Source organism: Rhinolophus sinicus, linkage group LG09, assembly GCF_036562045.2.
Source record: "Rhinolophus sinicus isolate RSC01 linkage group LG09, ASM3656204v1, whole genome shotgun sequence".
NCBI lineage: Eukaryota > Metazoa > Chordata > Mammalia > Chiroptera > Rhinolophidae > Rhinolophus > Rhinolophus sinicus.
This window is the reverse complement of record NC_133758.1, coordinates 100309549-100326630: the sequence shown is the minus strand read 5'-3', so window position 1 is coordinate 100326630 and position 17082 is coordinate 100309549. Positions and strand designations below refer to the sequence as shown.

General features: G+C 37.8%; 2 protein-coding genes and 1 pseudogene across 7 annotated transcripts in view; all 3 read right to left on the bottom strand.

The window, feature by feature from the left end:
- The window catches only part of FAM221A (family with sequence similarity 221 member A), a 57337-nt gene that overhangs the window by 17013 nt on the left and 23242 nt on the right, over positions 1-17082 (bottom strand). For 2 of the 5 annotated variants that reach the window (XM_019727726.2, XM_019727718.2), the window contains exons 1-2: positions 4241-4414; positions 1691-1864 (exon numbers count right to left, since the gene is read on the bottom strand). In XM_019727726.2, coding sequence (XP_019583285.1) covers positions 1691-1864; positions 4241-4305 — 239 coding nt within the window. In that variant the 5' untranslated portion in view covers positions 4306-4414. Of the gene's footprint in view, positions 1-1690; positions 1865-3690; positions 4176-4240; positions 4415-17082 lie in introns of those variants that run through there. The other 3 variants (XM_074340863.1, XM_074340865.1, XM_074340864.1) reach the window with 3 other exon arrangements.
- On the bottom strand, positions 5593-15019 carry LOC109444883 (ATP synthase F(1) complex subunit alpha, mitochondrial; annotated as a pseudogene).
- The window catches only part of CCDC126 (coiled-coil domain containing 126), a 26700-nt gene continuing 23261 nt past the window's right edge, over positions 13644-17082 (bottom strand). For both annotated transcript variants that reach the window (XM_074340866.1, XM_019727746.2), the window contains one exon: positions 13644-15441. In XM_074340866.1, coding sequence (XP_074196967.1) covers positions 15257-15441 — 185 coding nt within the window. In that variant the 3' untranslated portion in view covers positions 13644-15256. The remainder of the gene's footprint in view (positions 15442-17082) is intronic.

Below are 17082 nucleotides of genomic sequence, written 5' to 3'. Positions count from 1 at the left end.
ACAAGGGAATGGATAAGTAAATTACTAGACAATGTTTCAAACTTTTTATCAGTGAAACCCTTTCCTCAAACAAAATCTTTTATAGAACCATGATATATAAAATAGATAAAAGCAGAATTGGTTAGAGCAAGGGAAAGTGCCAGAAATGGAGGCCGCTCTTCCCCTAAGCTGCCCTCCCACCTGGAACACCTCTAGACACCCTCACAGGTCTAGGGAACACACAATGAATACCACCAGACTAGCTGGAACATCAAGCAGGTATTAAAAATCTTGTTTGTGATTACTACATAACAATGTGGAAATACGTTTCTGTGATTCTGTCATGAAAAACTGGTTTAATATTTATACGCATACATACTTAACAACTAAATTACCTATGTAAAGAAAAAATTACATGAATATAATAAAATACATTAACAGCAGCTGGCTTTGGGTGGTGAGTCATCTTTCTACTTCTCTATATAATCCTCATTTGTCATAATAACCATGTTTCACTTGTGTTATAGGGAAAAAAACTGTGTAGACAGAGATCTCACTGAGTGGCCTGTACTAAAGAACTTTTCCATCGAAGTTGAGTTAGGCCAATTTTTAAGGTTAATTCCAGGTTGTATAATTATACATAGATAAGAGACGGGGCACTAAATTTGTACAGGACTAAATACTGAAACTGACAGAAATTGACTGAACTCCTCTTCAATTCTGAAAGCTATCAACATAACCCTCACCTGCACTCCTCCAGTGTTTTCAGTTGGGGTTGCTAAATAAATTCCAAGTCAATCTATATATACATTACTCATCCTAGCAACTGCCTAACAACCTTCAGCAAACTGCAAGTCTGTAAACAGCAACCATACAAAGAGTCTCTCATGAAAGAGCCCCAGAGACTATCAGAACAGGGCGGTTCTCCGTCCACGGTTCCTTTGGAACAGAAAGTTGAAGTTGTTACCTAAAAACACATAATGGGTTCAGCGAGTTTTCCACCAAGCAGTTTTGTCCTTTGAGCTTTACAACTGTGACCTGTAACCATAGTAAAATTTAAAGCAGAACATGATCAACACAGCCACATGCGAACTGCAGGTACAGGCAACACACAGCAAGGATCCGAGCCTCGTGTATTTCCTTTGCTCCATGTGCTCTGCTCGGAAACGGACCATTTGTATTAATAATAAACGGACCATTTGTATTAATAATAAAAGACTGTGTGCTGAGTACTTCTGTTCGTTTAAAGAAATGTAGCAACACAAGATGTTTCTTAAAGTATAGAGGGAAATTAGTAAATTTGAGGAGAAATGCTTTTATTTGGAGATTGGTAACCTGTTCAGTGTGGGTCATCTCAAGCAGTTCTGCTGTCTGACAACCTGTCCTCTACCACCCTGTCCAGTGGTGGGAGAGGTCGAGTCTGCTCCTCAGCCTCAGTGAAAGGCAAAGCCATAGGGACACCCACATCTTTTTTACCAATGGCAAGAGAAGAGGTACTGAAGGTGATGGACTCTATAATACAGAGTTCTAACAGGATATAACAGAAAATTTTAAATTATAGCAAAATAATTTTTTTAGATAATTTCTAATATAAATCCCTTTTAAATGTTTCTCAATTATCACAAGTAATGTTATTTATAGAAGGAAGCTATTCTATGCTACAGTTTTATATTTTCTAATCACCAGAAAACTTAGCAATAAAATATCTTACCTATGTGTACAAAAACACAGTGTCTCTGGACCCACAAGTTTACAATCCATTCCAGTTGGTGACTGCCAGCTGACGAATAATCTGTTCTGTAAGCGCATAGGTAAAACTTTTCTTTTGTATTCTTCATATTCTTCAGGAGTAAAGAGTTTCCCTCCATCGTCCTCACCGACAATTCTACACAACAACAACAAAAATATATATATTTCTCTTAAACCTTGAGTATTTATTTTCCAGGGTAAAAATACTAAACTATACTTTCCAGGTTAAAAATTAAACTACACTTGTATAGTCATCAGCTTTGTTTTTTATACTTTACTCATAGGTTCATGTTAATAGCAAAATTACACAATAGTAATAAAGCTCTTGATTCCCATATAAAAAAGGATTCTAATAAAAAAAAGTCAAAGAATTCCTAACATCTGACTTTACTGACCAAGGTTTACCACTGAAAAATGACCACATATTCATTTCAATTTCTCTTAGGATTCTGAAGCAAATGTGTTCTTTCTTATGAAAAGCTGGAGCTTAAATTTCTAAAAATTCTAACAATTTCTGCCTTGAAAAATTGTACCCCCAAAAAAATAACACAAAAAACAATGTAGAAGACATAACTGATATCCACAACTGATTCCAAACCCTGGCCAGTTTAAACTAACGTGGGACCTGCAAACACCCTTGGATCTGCACAAGCTCAAACTCACATCTGTTGCTGAGTAATCAAGTGCATCGTTGCCGAATTCCAGAAATAAGACCTCAATATTTTACGGGGAAAATTAAGCCGCTATTTATTAATTTCCTAAGAAATTAGGAGTTGGCCTCCCTGGAGGAAAAGGAAGCACAGTTAAAAGAATTTGTACAAAATTGAAAAAATTTCTCCTTGGAAATGCCCCCTTTTAAGTCATGAAAAGTGTTTGCAGAATACTACCTAATTTTTTCTGTAATCCATACCTTTTTCCATACTCTCAAGCCTTTAACTGAGGTAGATAAATAAAACCAATTCAGAAGCTATGAAACCATCGCAACCTCCATCCTTACTTAAAAAATTTAGGTAGACAATAGTGAAAATACAAAGGGCATTTTCTTCTGAGACAACTTTTGGGCCATTTCACTTTATTATACCTACCAAGTAATATACCAACAAGTAATGGAAAGGAAGACCTTAAGATCAATGCAGGTCTTTAAAGAAAGAGATTGTTTGTATTTAAGTTCTAAACCAGTGCAGCCTAAACTTTATTGTAGTTACACAAACCTCAAGGGATCGAGTTCAAATGCAGATTCAGATTAATGGTCTAGAATGGTCCTGACACTTAACATTTCTACTAAACTCCCAAGTGATGCAGACACTGATGGTCCAAGGCTCTAACTTTTACAGGGAATTGCTCCTGGTTATTTGTTTGCAAAAATAATTTTCCACCAAGCCCTAACAATTTCTGGGCCAAGCAAGAGGCTACAACAGGAGGCCCACAATCCACGTATCTAAACATCTAAATAACTAAGTTACCAGTCAACACTGGAGCCCAGCAACCTGGTTCCTGGGAAAAGCCCTGGAGATCTGGAGGCTAGCGAGGCCGGCTCTGCCCCGGGTGAGAGCTGGTGGAAGCTGTCCTGGGTACCGACTCCTGGTATTACCTGGACCCACCTGAACCCGGGATGAGACCTAACCCATCAAGCTTTTCACTCTCACTTTTCTGTTATCAGAATTACCAGGCATTCCTAGGTGTTCCCCGAAAGTATACCACCGAGACAGTCAGAGGGAGTGCACTCAGCAAGGGAACCCGTTTGCCGGAACAACCCTGGGTGATCTATGGCGACCACCTTTATGCAGAGCAGGCAGAGCTGTGATTGTCTCTTTTCTCAGGTGCACAAACACATTCCCCACCCCCTACTCCCAACTCCGTATCTTCCTGCCTGTTCCTCTCCAGTAATTCCCACTCACCCAGTTCCTCAACTTTAAAAAACCTTCCTTGGAAAAAAGAACACGTCGCCGCAGGCGCACCAACCTTTGTCAGGACCCTGGGCAGTGAGTCACCTCCTCAAGCCACGGGACTGCTGCCTCTCCAGTTTCGGGAGAGGAATATCTATCTCCAGAACCACAGACACTACACCAATCGGTGTCATTCTCCCAAAACCAGCACCTAGGGATTGGCCGCATGTTCAGAAAGTTCACTTGTCCCATTGCCACACTAACATGTAAATTTAATGTCTGCTAACTTTTATAGGCCCCCGGTACTCGAGGTGTAATTCTTCAATGGCCATTTAGGAAAAATAACTGGACCTTTGCATAAATCGAGAATTATGAATCCTTCTTGGAAGGGATCAGAGCCGGAGACCTCTTAAATAGCCTCGGAAGAGACTTACTAGAACTGCATGTCTAGTATTCTGTAATTAATTACAGAAAGACGAAACTGGAAACCACTGTAAGCCTCCCTCCGCAGCCCGGGAACGGACGCCAGGGCCCCGGCGGGCGAGCACCGGACCCTGCCCGCGCTTCTGCCGCAAGGGGGATGGGGCCGCGCCAGGCACCCGCGCCCCGCGGAGCTGCTGCCTCACCTGCGGTACTCCAGGTACTCGTCCACAGCCGCCGCGCCGCCGGGAGGTAACGTCAGCCGCTCCATGGCTGGCTAGGAAGCGACAGGCGCCAGCGCCGCGCGCTCTGAGCCCGCCCCGCCCCGCCCCGCCCGCGAGCGGACCTCGGAGGAGCCAGAACTGGCGCCGCCCGGGCCGGCCGCGCCCCCTCCCGGCCGCCTCCCGATTGGCCCGGCCCGAAGACGGCGGTGACGCCACACGGCTCGCGCGCTTCCATCTGGCCGCCGACGCGGGCGCTATAAACCCGCGGTCTGCAGGCGCGCCGGTCCCCGCACGTGGGTCTGTACCGCGGTGCACAATCCTTTCTTCTCGCTTTTCCTAGTCTGGCAGGTCCCCTTGTACACTGACATGTGACAAAGCAGTGCAATGCCTTGTGTGTAATGGACGCACAGAACATGGTTTACTTCTTTGTATAGCGGTTTTCACCGGTTTTGAGTAGTTTCTGGATGTGGCCCGCCTCCCCATAATTTCCAGCCGTGTTTTCAAAATTGGCGTTTTAAAAACTCTCAAGTAAAATTAATAATCCTGGGTGTCTGCGTCCTGTTTGGGTGTCACTAAAGCTACATAGTCTTCAAGGGAAGTGAATAGCAGGTTTAAGGGGATACAAGTAGAAACAATTTAGTTATGATTTTTGAACATCTTTGGAAATATTCATAAAGTCTTTTTTAAAGTTGAATTACCATGCGATTGGTAATTTGACCATAACTTGATTTAGGAACCTGGAAAAGCGGTAGGAAATCCACAACTGCTCAGGAGTAGTTAAACTCTGAGGCTGCCTAGAGATCCTAAGCTTGCACGCCCTCTGTAAATGATCTGGGCGGGAGAATCTGCAAACAATAAGAAAAATAATTCGTTGAACTACAATACTTAATTTTAAAAGTACTTTCCTGAATATTTCAGGTCCCAAGGCAAACCATTATACAGAGAGACTGTTTCCGTGGCCCCCCTCCCCTCCTTTTCAGTGCCCTTTTTTCTCTTCTAAGGTTGTTATTCTTGCTTAGGCCGGTCCTATTCCCACTTTAATATACCCACTGCTTTTTGTTAATTGTAGTTGGATCCTCAACGATGCAAAGATTAGAGGTGCTGACTGCCCCTCAACCCCCCCTTAGAAATCTACATGTAACTTTTTGACTCCCCCAAAACTTACTTGTAATAGCCTACCTACTGTTAACTGAAAGGCTTACCAAGAATATAAACAGTCAATTAACACATATTTTGTATGTGTGTATTATATACTGTATTCTTACAATAAAGTAAGCTAAAGAAAAGAAAACGTTAAAATCAAAAGAAAAAATACATTTACAATACTCTATTGAGAAAAAAAACACGTATAAGTGAACTGACGCAGTTCCAACCTGTGTTGTTCAAGAGTCAACTGTACTCTCCACTAAAGTGTTACGTCGTAGCTCAACTTTAGTCCATGAACTTTGAAGCCTCCCAGACACATCTGCATTTTATAGCGAGATTTTCATGGTTAAACAAGCTTTCAAGAAACAGAGGGAAACATCATAGAATACCACCACACAGAAATAATAGAGAACAACAAAAAGGCAAAGAAACAATGGAGACACAATCTTACCAGAAAACTAAAGCTAGAATGATAGGAAATCCTCACATATCAATAATCACCCTAAATGTAAATGGACTGAACTCACCAATAAAAAGGCACAGAGTAGCAGATTGGATCAAAAAACTAAACCCAACCATATGCTGTCTCAGAGACACACATCTCAGCTACAAGGACAAGCATAGACTCAAAGTGAAAGGGTGCAAATTGACACTCCAAGCAAATGGTATCCAGAGAAAATCAGGTGTATCCATACTGATATCAGATGAAACAGACTTCAGGGTGAAAAAGGTAACAAGAGACAAATATACACAATGGAATACTATTTGGCAGCAAGAAAAGATGAAATAGGACCATTTGTGACAACATGGATGGATCTTGAGATTATAATGCTAAGTGAAATAAGTCAGACAGAAAAAGCAGAGAACCGTATGATTTCACTGATATGTGGTATATAAACCAAACACAACAAAAGAACAAGACAAACAAATGAGAAACAAAAACTCATAGACACAGAGAATAGTTTAGTGGTTACCACAGGGTAAGGGGGGAGAGGAGTGGCCGATGAGGGTAAAAGGGAACAAATATATGGTGATGGAAGGAGAACTGACTCTGGGTGGTGAACCCACAATGGGATTTATAGATGATGTAATATAGAATTGTACACCTGAAATCTATGTACCTTTACTAACAATTGTCACCCCAATAAACTTTAATTTAAAAAAAAAAACTTTCAAAAGTCAAATAAAGGAGTGATCCAGAAATGGGGTTTTTTTAGGGAAGGAGCCCTGCTCAACTCTCTCTCCAATCACACCTTGTGGGCGGTTGCTGCCAGTTTTCTCTCTTTATGAGCACCTAGCCCTGCTTTTTGGACAGCAGCTAAACTATTAATAACAAAGATAAATAACAGAAAGTGCTAGGCTCTGTTAGCTTATAGAATTGCCTATGTAGACAATTACAGTTTAATGAATCTAGGGGGAAATAATTAAAATAGGCTTAGCTCAACTGTGGACTCTTTCAGGAAGATGCGGGAGCAGTAAACTCTTCTGAACAAAGAAATTGACAAAAATATTAGGCATGACAAATAAGACTATGAAACAAAGTAGAAAATGTTATCCTAACCTTGTATAAAACTGACACCTTAGCTAATTAGAATATTTTATATGATTTTTTTCTACTGTAATAAAAAAGAATTATAATTTCTTCCCGAAAGGTAGCTAAATTGATCTAGGGTAGGATAGACAGAGGGACATAAAAATCACCTAGGCAAGTGTTAGATATTTTACATATTTAGTCCTATTAAAATAAGATAGGTATTATCAGCATTTTGCAGTGATGTCTAAATCAGGAATGCTTTTTTCTGAAAATAACAAAATAACCCAACTAACAGAGACTTAATTTAAATGTAAGGTTTTTTGTTACTTTAAAGAAGTATGGGGGTAGAGTTTTGTATGTCAAATATATACAAGTGTGTATCAAATATATACAAAAATAAAGAGCCCAGGAGGGCAATCCAGGGTGCTGAGTCACCAGGATTGGAACCATGTGTTTCAGACAAGAATTTCTCCATTACTGTTTATAGAACACCTACTGACAGCCAGCCACAGTGCTTGGGGACACATGGGAATGAGAATCTCCCACTTTCAAGGACCTCCCAGTCAATCAGGTGGAGGAGCAAATAAGGAAAGAGCTTACATGTTTTAATGAAGTATACTGTCATGTTAGAGAGCCCCACCTGGCAAAGAACCAAGGGATGCCTCCAGTCAACCACCAGTGAAGAACTGAATCCTGCCAACACCATGTGAGTCAACCTGGAAGCAACTCCTTTCCCAGGAGAGTTTGCAATCACCGTAGCCCCACCCCATACCCTGATTGCAGCTTGTGAAGCAGGGCACCCAGCTAAGCCAGCCCATATCCTGACCCACAGAAACTATGAGATAAGTATTACTTAAAGCCGAAAAAATAAAAATAAAGAGAACAGTATAAATTTAATGTTGCCATGACCCAGTTTCAACAATTAGCAAATGCATGGCCTGTCTTGTTTCATTCATATATATATATATATAAAATCTCCATCCACTTTTCCCAAACCCAGATTATTTTGAAGGAATATACTGGAGAGTTTTGAACAAAGGAATGACTTCTGGCAGCTCACTCTTACTGCCAAGTGAAGAAGAGCTCATGAAGGAGAAGAATGAATGAAAACAGGAAGACCCATTATGAGGCAATTACTATAATCCAGGTGAATTTACAGCACCTTAGTTGAGCATGATGGCAGCAGCGATGGTGAGAAATTGAGCATGGATTGGCTCTTTGATGTACTGCAAAGGTAGAAGCTGACAGGATATATTGATGGATTGATTATGGGATGTGAGAAAGAATCAAGGATGACTTCAAGGTATTTGGCCTGAGCAACATGATGGAGCCATTTACTGAAACAGGGAAGACTGCCAGAGGATGGAAATCAAGAGTTCATTTTTGGACATGAATTTAAACTACCTATTAAATATCCAAGTACAGATAGTGAATAAAAAGTTGGATATCTAGATCTGTGCAATTCAGGGACGAAGTCCAGGCAGGAAGTATAAGTTTGAGAGTAATGATAAGACAGTTGGTATTTAAAACCATGGGACAAGATGCTTTCACTAGGAAGTGAATATGAATACCAGAGAGGTCCTGGTACACTCCAAAGTTGACAGCAGGAAGAGGAAGAGGAACAAGGAAAGGAGACTGAATAGAAGCTCCAAGTGAGGCAGAAAATAAGTAAATAAATAAATGAATCACAAGAAATAGTAATGTCCCAGAAGATAAGTAAAAGAAGTATTTCAAGGAGATAGTAAGCAAAACACACAACTAAATTTAAAAAGAAAATAAAAACCAACGCCTAGAATTTCAAAACAAACTGAAACAGATAAACCTAATGGTGTATCGGTTTGGTGACAAAATCACACAAGAAAAGAATTATTCCAATTGACCTTAGAACAGAATGTTTTGACTATAGTTCTGAGTAGGACGTATTCTTAGGACAAAAAAACTAAAAAGGTTAACAAACCTTAAATTATCTAGTTTCATCTAGTAGCCTTATTGTTAATAGTAGCAATTGCATCATTATTTTGAAATTCATATATGTATGTTTTAACATACTACAACTAAGAACCTATGTTAAAGTAATGAAGGATGAAATGTTCAGCATAAAAAGGTCATTTAAAAATCTTGTAATTTTAAATTATGGTTGTAAATATCGGTATAAATTGGAACTTTTTTAAATTTATTTATTTTCTAGCTCGGTCCACTGAAAAGAACAAGAAACAATCAATGATAATCCAGGAGCAAAAAGAATCCCATAATGTGGTCTAAAACACCATTTCACACTAAAAGGACTCAGGGTTTTTGACAGTCAATTTCTGGATATGTACCAGTTGAGCTTGGAACATCTTTTTGTGCCAGAAAGCAAGGAATTTATCAAATTGAGCTAATATTGCCATATCAAAGGAATAGAGAAACCTCAAAAGCTTTCCTCCTTGTGCCCAAAATAGGATAATTTGAGTAGCAAACAACTGCAACTGACAAGAACACATTCAATGTGTAAAGCCAGTTTACAGTGGTATTCAAAAGAGAAAAAAGAAGAGACATATTTTATGGACATCATGGAGGTTGCTAGGTAACCAACACATCACTCTAAAATTGGATCATTGAAAGGAAATAATTAAAGATCTTCCCTGCCTTTCTGGTATGAACAGCATTTCAGGGTAACCAAATAAACCTAATGGACGCAGGAAATTTCTTCTATACAGAATTCTAGCTAATAAATGTAGAAGGAACGATCAAATTAGCAAACTACCATCTTGCAACCCCTCATTATTTCAAATTGAATCAGATAATGGTCATCAAGAGATACTAAAATCATTAAGTCTAAGATTGTTGGGAAACTTTACAAAGAAGGAATCAGGCTGTCACCACCTGAACAATTTAAGCATTATACTAAGAGTGAGAATCTGACACTATGTGGCTCTTGAGGAAATGAAATAATATGAAGTCTGTAACATCACCTACAGTGTATTCTTATCAAAAATTTGAAATGGACTTTAAATCTTGAGATCTAACTTCTTAGACTATAGGAAATACAGAGGATGCAGAAACAAACACCATAAGGATGCAATTGAGACATTCTACAGGATCGCCGACCCGGTTTCTTCAAGAAGTAAATGGAGTTCGGGAGTGGGAAATAGAAATGAAAACAGATCTCAGAGGCTGTAAGAACCAATTTCAATATGTGGACCTTGTAAGGATTCCAATTTTAAAAAATAATTGTAAAAGAATATTTTTTAAGACAACTGGGGAAATTTCAACAGTTTGTATTAAAACTTAAATGTTTATTTCATTTTGTTAGATGTAAAAATGGCTTTGTGATTACATAAGACAATTTTTTTTCTTTTAAAGCATAATGAAGTAATTAGGATAAAGTACTTCATGCCATTTACGATTTCCTTTTAAATACTCCAAAAACAAAATAAAATAAAATGGAAACAGCTCCAGTTTATCAAGATGCCCCCTTTACACCAGCATAAACAAAAGCCCCTTGTTCTTGAATGGCCATAGAATACTGTCCTTGCTTCAGCAACTCAGATGCACACGACTCAAGAATTGTTGAGTGGCAGCAATGAAGGTCAGAACCCAATTGGGCAAAAGCTGCAACCTCACAATAAGGAGCCAATTCCAGTTTCATGGTACCTGCCACCTGCTTCATGGCCTTGGTTTGGCAGCAGATCTGACATAGGACAGAGACAAACCCACGTTAATGGTAGGGCAGATACCTTTATAAACCAATTCTGTTTCCAAGAAGATTTGTCTATCAGTGACGGAAATGACATTTGTTGGAATGTAAGCAGACCCATCACCAGCTTGTGTTTCTAGGACTGGTAAAGCAGTCAAGAAGCCGTCACCAAAAGAATCGTTCATTTTGCCTGCTTTCTCCAGCAGATGGGAGTATGGGGAGCACATATCATCAGGATGGGCCTCACAAGCAGGAGAGGGGTCTGTGGGGCAGCAGAGAAATCTGACAATAAGCCTGTTTGGATAACTTGTCATAGATGATCCAAATACATTTGCCATTATCCCTAAAATATTCTCCCATAGAACAGCCGGAATAAGGAGTCAGGGGCAGCAACAGAAGCAGCAGCTGAAACCACAATGGTATACAGTATACTTCATGGCATTAAAAATGGATTCATGGATAGATATGTTAAAGTATAATACAAAATTAATGGTAGTATCTAGGTGATGGTGGACATATTCTTTCAACCTTGCTGCACATTTAAAATTTTCATAATAAAATGTTGAAAACAAATGTAAAGCTGTGTTGCCTAGTTTCAAGCAAGTCCAGTGAGGAATATTTCTCCAAGTAGCTGTATTAAGTACCAAGTAAGCATAACTGGAAGAGAGGGACTTGTCACAGGAATGGGAAAACATAAGAAATTTTCATTCCTTTTAAGCAAGACATTATATATATATATATATATATATATATATATATATATATATATATACACACACACACACACACACATACATACATATATATGTCAGACCTTGTATTACCAACTCATTTTAAGCCAAAAGCCGTAAAATGATAAATTTGATCTGATTACACACAAGTCTGACCACTAACCAATCACCATCCCAGCTCTCTAACCCAATTATGGATTAGCCACTGTATGTTTTATTCCCAGTCTTTTCCCTACTTGGCAAAATGCATCTGGCCTGCTGCTCGTGACATACAACAAGAGCCGGGAATTATCACCTATTTTGTATGTTCTCTATCCTTATAGTTCTATACTAGTGGAGGTATTTCACTGCTTTGTCTCTCCCAAATGGGTATTAATAACTTTATTAGGTAACCCTCTGGCATCTAAAATAATAAGGACAACATGTAATAATGGAAAGAGGACAGGCTTTAGACTTGTCCCACACCTAGGTCTAAATCTCTTATCTGTAACCAAAATGCCTAATAATTGAGTGAAAAATATATATTAACTGTGATACAGCCCCAGAATGGAATAACCATGCAAGTTACATACGTACTGACTTGGAAAGAAGTTCATGATATGCTGTACAAAAGGAATGTATCACGTATTGTTTTAAATCTAAAAAAGGTACAGATGCACAAAGCAAAATGTATAGAATGGTTTAGTAATTCGTTTAAACCAAATATTTATCAGGCACCTATGTGTGCCAGATAGTTGTATAGGCCCAGGTTTTATCAGTGAACAAAATGAAGTCCTTGCCTTCATGGAGCTTAGATTCTGAAAACCATCAGGGAAAAAAATAAATTAAGGTAATACCTAACAATTTAATGTTAGGTATACCACAACTATAAAGAAAAGTAAAAAAGGGAGAAACTAAAAAGAAGTGAAAAAGTAAAAAGTAAAAAGAAGAAAGCTAAAGGCATGCTCTTTTAGGCAGGTAGTCCAAAGACAATTTCCCTTGAGAAATAACATTTGAGCACCTGCATCTCAGGAAGGGAACCATGAAGGTATTTGGGAATGAGAATTGCAAATAGAGAGATAACAAGTTTGAAGTTGCTGAGGCAAAAACATGTTTGGTATGTCCTCAGAAGAGAAAGTCAGTGCAGCTGAAGAGGAAGTAAGAAGAAGGTGTGTGGTAAGAGGTGAAGTTGGGAGGCCACCAGGAACAAATTAGGGCTTCTGAGGACACAGTGAGAACACTAGCTTTTAAGTGGAAATGAGAAGTTAGTGGAGAATGTGGGCAGGGGAAATCAGATTCACATTTATATCCTAAAATGTCAAAAGCAGTTATCCCTGGGTGGAAGAATTTTGGATTTTTCCCTGCATCTTGCTTTTCCCTATTTATTCTCATTTTCACGTTCATTTCTCTCTCTTCCTCCTCTCCAGCTCTTTCTCTCAAAAGGTGAACCCTACCATTTCCCCAACCAAAAGTTGTTAAAATCATTCAGGGCTCTCAAGTATTTAAAAAATGGTTCCAAATACTGCCTTTATTTATTTGTTTGTTTGTTCTTGTCTTTTACATTATATCGTGTCCCCTTTTGAAGTAAACACTTCTCTAAAAAACGAGAAACAGTGTAGGTATATTGATAGCTATTCAGCTCAAAATGATTAAAAACAGAACACTGTTTGCAATTACCAAATGTGCGAGTCAAAGGTTCCTATGTAAACTGTTAACACTTTAGGCTTCTAAGACATAATTAAATGGATGAGGTAGATTCTCTAATTCAAAAAAGGAAGAATACGATGTCCCTAAAAAGACAGACCTGGGCCTCTATAGTCTACTTAACCCAGAGTCCAGATCCTACGTGTTTCTTGAAAGACAAATGGGACCCAAGTTATAATTAACTACATGAAATAATGTTTAAATTACTGTTTTACCAGTATACGAGTAGTACTTAAAGTAAATCCAAAGACATTTCTGAAATAAATTTGAGAGGTTTTATTATCTTTAGTGACGTCCTCTGTGCTAATGTTCCAATTAACTAAGATTAACCGAAGATATAAATACTAACGCACGACTTGTAAAAAATCAACAGCAAACTGCAACTTAAGGGTACAAACCTAGGAATCCACCTCCGATCACAATTCCCACACTTGTTCCCATCCATCGCTGGACTCTCTCTCTCACATCCTGAACAAGGCAACCTTCCGTCTTTCTCTTTCAAAAAAGTTATCTGGAGTTGATGGTACAAACCTTAAATTAGCTAAGATTCCTTTTAATCATTAACCATTTATTAAATGCACAACCACCATTAAAGAAAAAAACTTATAACACTTTGTAAGTACAAATAATATATTTTATTTCATCCCTGAAAACAAAAACAAAAAGTCCACATCTAATAACACAGACTGAACAATTACTCCAAACTTCACCTGGCAATGGTATGTAATTAATTTCTTCACCTAAAGGTAGAGTACAGAGAAGTTTGGAAAGCTACTTGTCATAAAACAGTATTTTCTCATATTTATTTTAATAAAACACTATAATTATTGCTACTACATGTGGTAGCATATTGTAATAATGAACAATACAATATTCAAAACTAAATTCAATATAGTCTAAATCTAGAAGCTAGCTGCACTTAAGCAGTTATTAATGAGAATAAATACTATGAAATATAGGGCACCATATGGCAATTAAATTTGCTACAAGAGAAATTTAAATAAAGGTGTCCTTTGCTCTATACTAGAATTACCCAAGATTAGGATCTCTTGTGCTATATACATTAGCTGTTTTCCTGAAAAGATAGTCAATCTTTATAATTTAAATTATATTTTAAATGTTCTTATTTTTAAGTGGTCATTATATAAAACAAATATCTAATGTACCTGCTATACAAATCCAAAATTTCATAAAGCAGGATACTCTTATATAATGTTAACATTTTCCAAGCAATTTAATGCAGCACTAATACTTTTTCACATCTATATATCTGGCTATAGTACTTAAGAGCCCCAGTCTCACAAATATTATAGTCTCCCCATCCCTGACAACAAAAATTACCCAAATACGGAAATAATGTGCTTTCCTGACAGCATAGACACTCAAAGGGCTAAACTTTTACATTAACATTCACATATGTGAAAAATCAGGAATACTTTACTAACGTTTAATCTCATCATAAAAATATCTTTTATTCTTCAGAATATATATAAGAAAATGTTACGTATGAGATTAGAGATATTTTAAGGTTATTTAATTCTCCCAATGTTTAGAATAGGTTACAGACAGTGGCAACTACCCATTTCAAGATTATACTCATACGAATGTAATCTTTTTAAATGTACAATAATTAACCTTCAGTTATTCTGAAGGATAGTGCAAATGAAGACATTCTTTGGGTCATGATTTCAAAACATTATTTTCAACATTATACTTCTTTACTCTGCTCATAATCTGCGTAACAAAATATAATACGGGAAGTAAGCATACCCTCTAATAGTATTAGTCTAACAGTTACACATATTGAGAACAGATGACAAAAATGACTCAATAACAATATTCTCCACTTGAGTGAAAAACATGTTACATATATTTAAATAAATATTTTATAGAAATGAATCCATGTCTTTCAGTGTTTTTGTTTCAGCTTGATCTCAAACACAAAACATTTATACAGAGATCACCTACCTGCTTACTAAACCAACCATGTTACCGAATTCCCTTTGAGGATATAGTACAGCATTGAAGAGTCTTGCCTGAAAGCAAACCAATAACTTTTAAAATTTATATACAGAATTGAGTTCCATGAATCCAGCATATTTCCTTGAAAATGCATAGAGCTTTTACTGTACAGTGTTACTCTGTCCTAGTAAGTGACTTCAAAGCTTTTCTGCCGTAGGATATACTCTATGGTGGGTGGAGCGGCCCTAGGTGCTCTTCACCTGCTATCTAATGCTGCCCTGCGCGGTTATCCGTTTATTTGTGGTTACTGACACCAGATTCCCACTCGTGCCATTGGTAGTGTTGGGTGCTGAACCGTTCACAACAAAATAGTCGACTTTGCTCTCGAGCTTTACTAAACGTTGTAAAATGTCATCCAAAAGGACAGCAATCGTTCTTTTTAGATCCGCTGGGGGGGGGGGGGAAACAGAAAAAAACCATATTAAAGATTGACAGAGCACTTGATATTTGTGTTTTCATAGCTTGAAGGAAAAAGTGAACAATTATTGAGTCGTCTGAAAGAAAATAGAAAACACAAATAGGAATGGCCTAATTATTTTAATCAATAGCATCACCTATAGAGCTTCTTAAACGAATTTCAGTAATAAATGTGGGGAAAACTCTCAGTTTTCTAGTGCAATAAAACAGATTTACCGTCTGGTTCCAAAGTTAGTCCCTCTGTAAGGAACTGGTGTACATTGAGTTTCTTAAGCAGTTTGTAGAGATGACTGTGGACTTAGGTAGGTAAGGCAAAAAGCTAGCTGAGCTAAGGAATTCAATGAAATGTAGAAACATGAAACCTGGAACCTCCACAGGCTGAAGTGTAGGGGAGCCTAGGATCCGGGACAGAAACCAGGACCCTGAGTACAGTCGACATTACCAGTAGTTCTCACTTAAATTTCTTCCAGAAAAGGATGGGGAAGACTCCATCTTCTAATCTCTTTGGGAGGTTAAGGGGTTTCAGTAGAATTTACTGGGCAAGAATGAAATTATGACCCTTTTCTTTCTTAGAATTCTCTTTTCTCAAGTTTCCCAAAGACACCTAGCACATATTAGGTACGCGCTCAGTTGCAACTAATATTGTTATTTTTTGTTGATCCTGGACCAAAATAGGAACTTAAGCCCTAATCTGTGATCAAGGAAAAAATCATCCAACAACTGATAAATGTGCTGATGGTTGCATTACTAAGATATCAAGAAAAGCACTAATGAAAGACAAAAATAGATAAACTGGACTTTATCAAAATTTAAAAATCTTGGGCTATCAAAAGACTATCCAGAAATTGAAAGAAACCTACAAAACAGAAGAAAATATTTGGAAATCATATATCTGACATGGGCTTATTATCAGGAATATATAAAGAACTCCTAAACTCAACAACAAAAAGATAAAACAACCCAATATTTTAAATGAGACAAAGACTAAATAGACATTTCTCCAAAGAAGATATGCGAATGGACAATAAGAACACAAAAAGATTCCCAACATCATAATGAGATACCATTTCACACCTACTAGGATGGCTACAATCAAAGAAAGGGAAAATAAGCATTGCCAAGGGTGTAGAGAAACTGGAACCCTCATAGGTTGTCGGTGGGAATATAAAATGGTACAGCCTCTGTGAAAAAGTTCGGCAGCCTCAGAAAGCTAAACATAAAATTACCACATGACCCAGCAATACCACTCCTAGGGTATATATCCCAAAAATTGAAAGCAGAGACTTAAATAGATATCTGTACACCAATGTTCATTTCAGAATTATTCACAACATCCAAAAGGTGAAAACAACCCATGTGTCCAACAACAGACGAAGAGATCAACAAAATGTGGTATATACATACAATATGAAATATGAAATATTTAGTCTTTAAAAAAAAAAAAGATGTTCTGATACGTGCTACAACATGGATGAACCTTAAAGACATTATGCAAAGTGAAATAAGCCAGACAAAGAAGGACAAATATTGTGTGATTCCACTTACATGGGCTATCTAGGATAGACAAATACATAGGGACAAAGTAGATTAGAAGTTACCAAGGGTCAGAGGA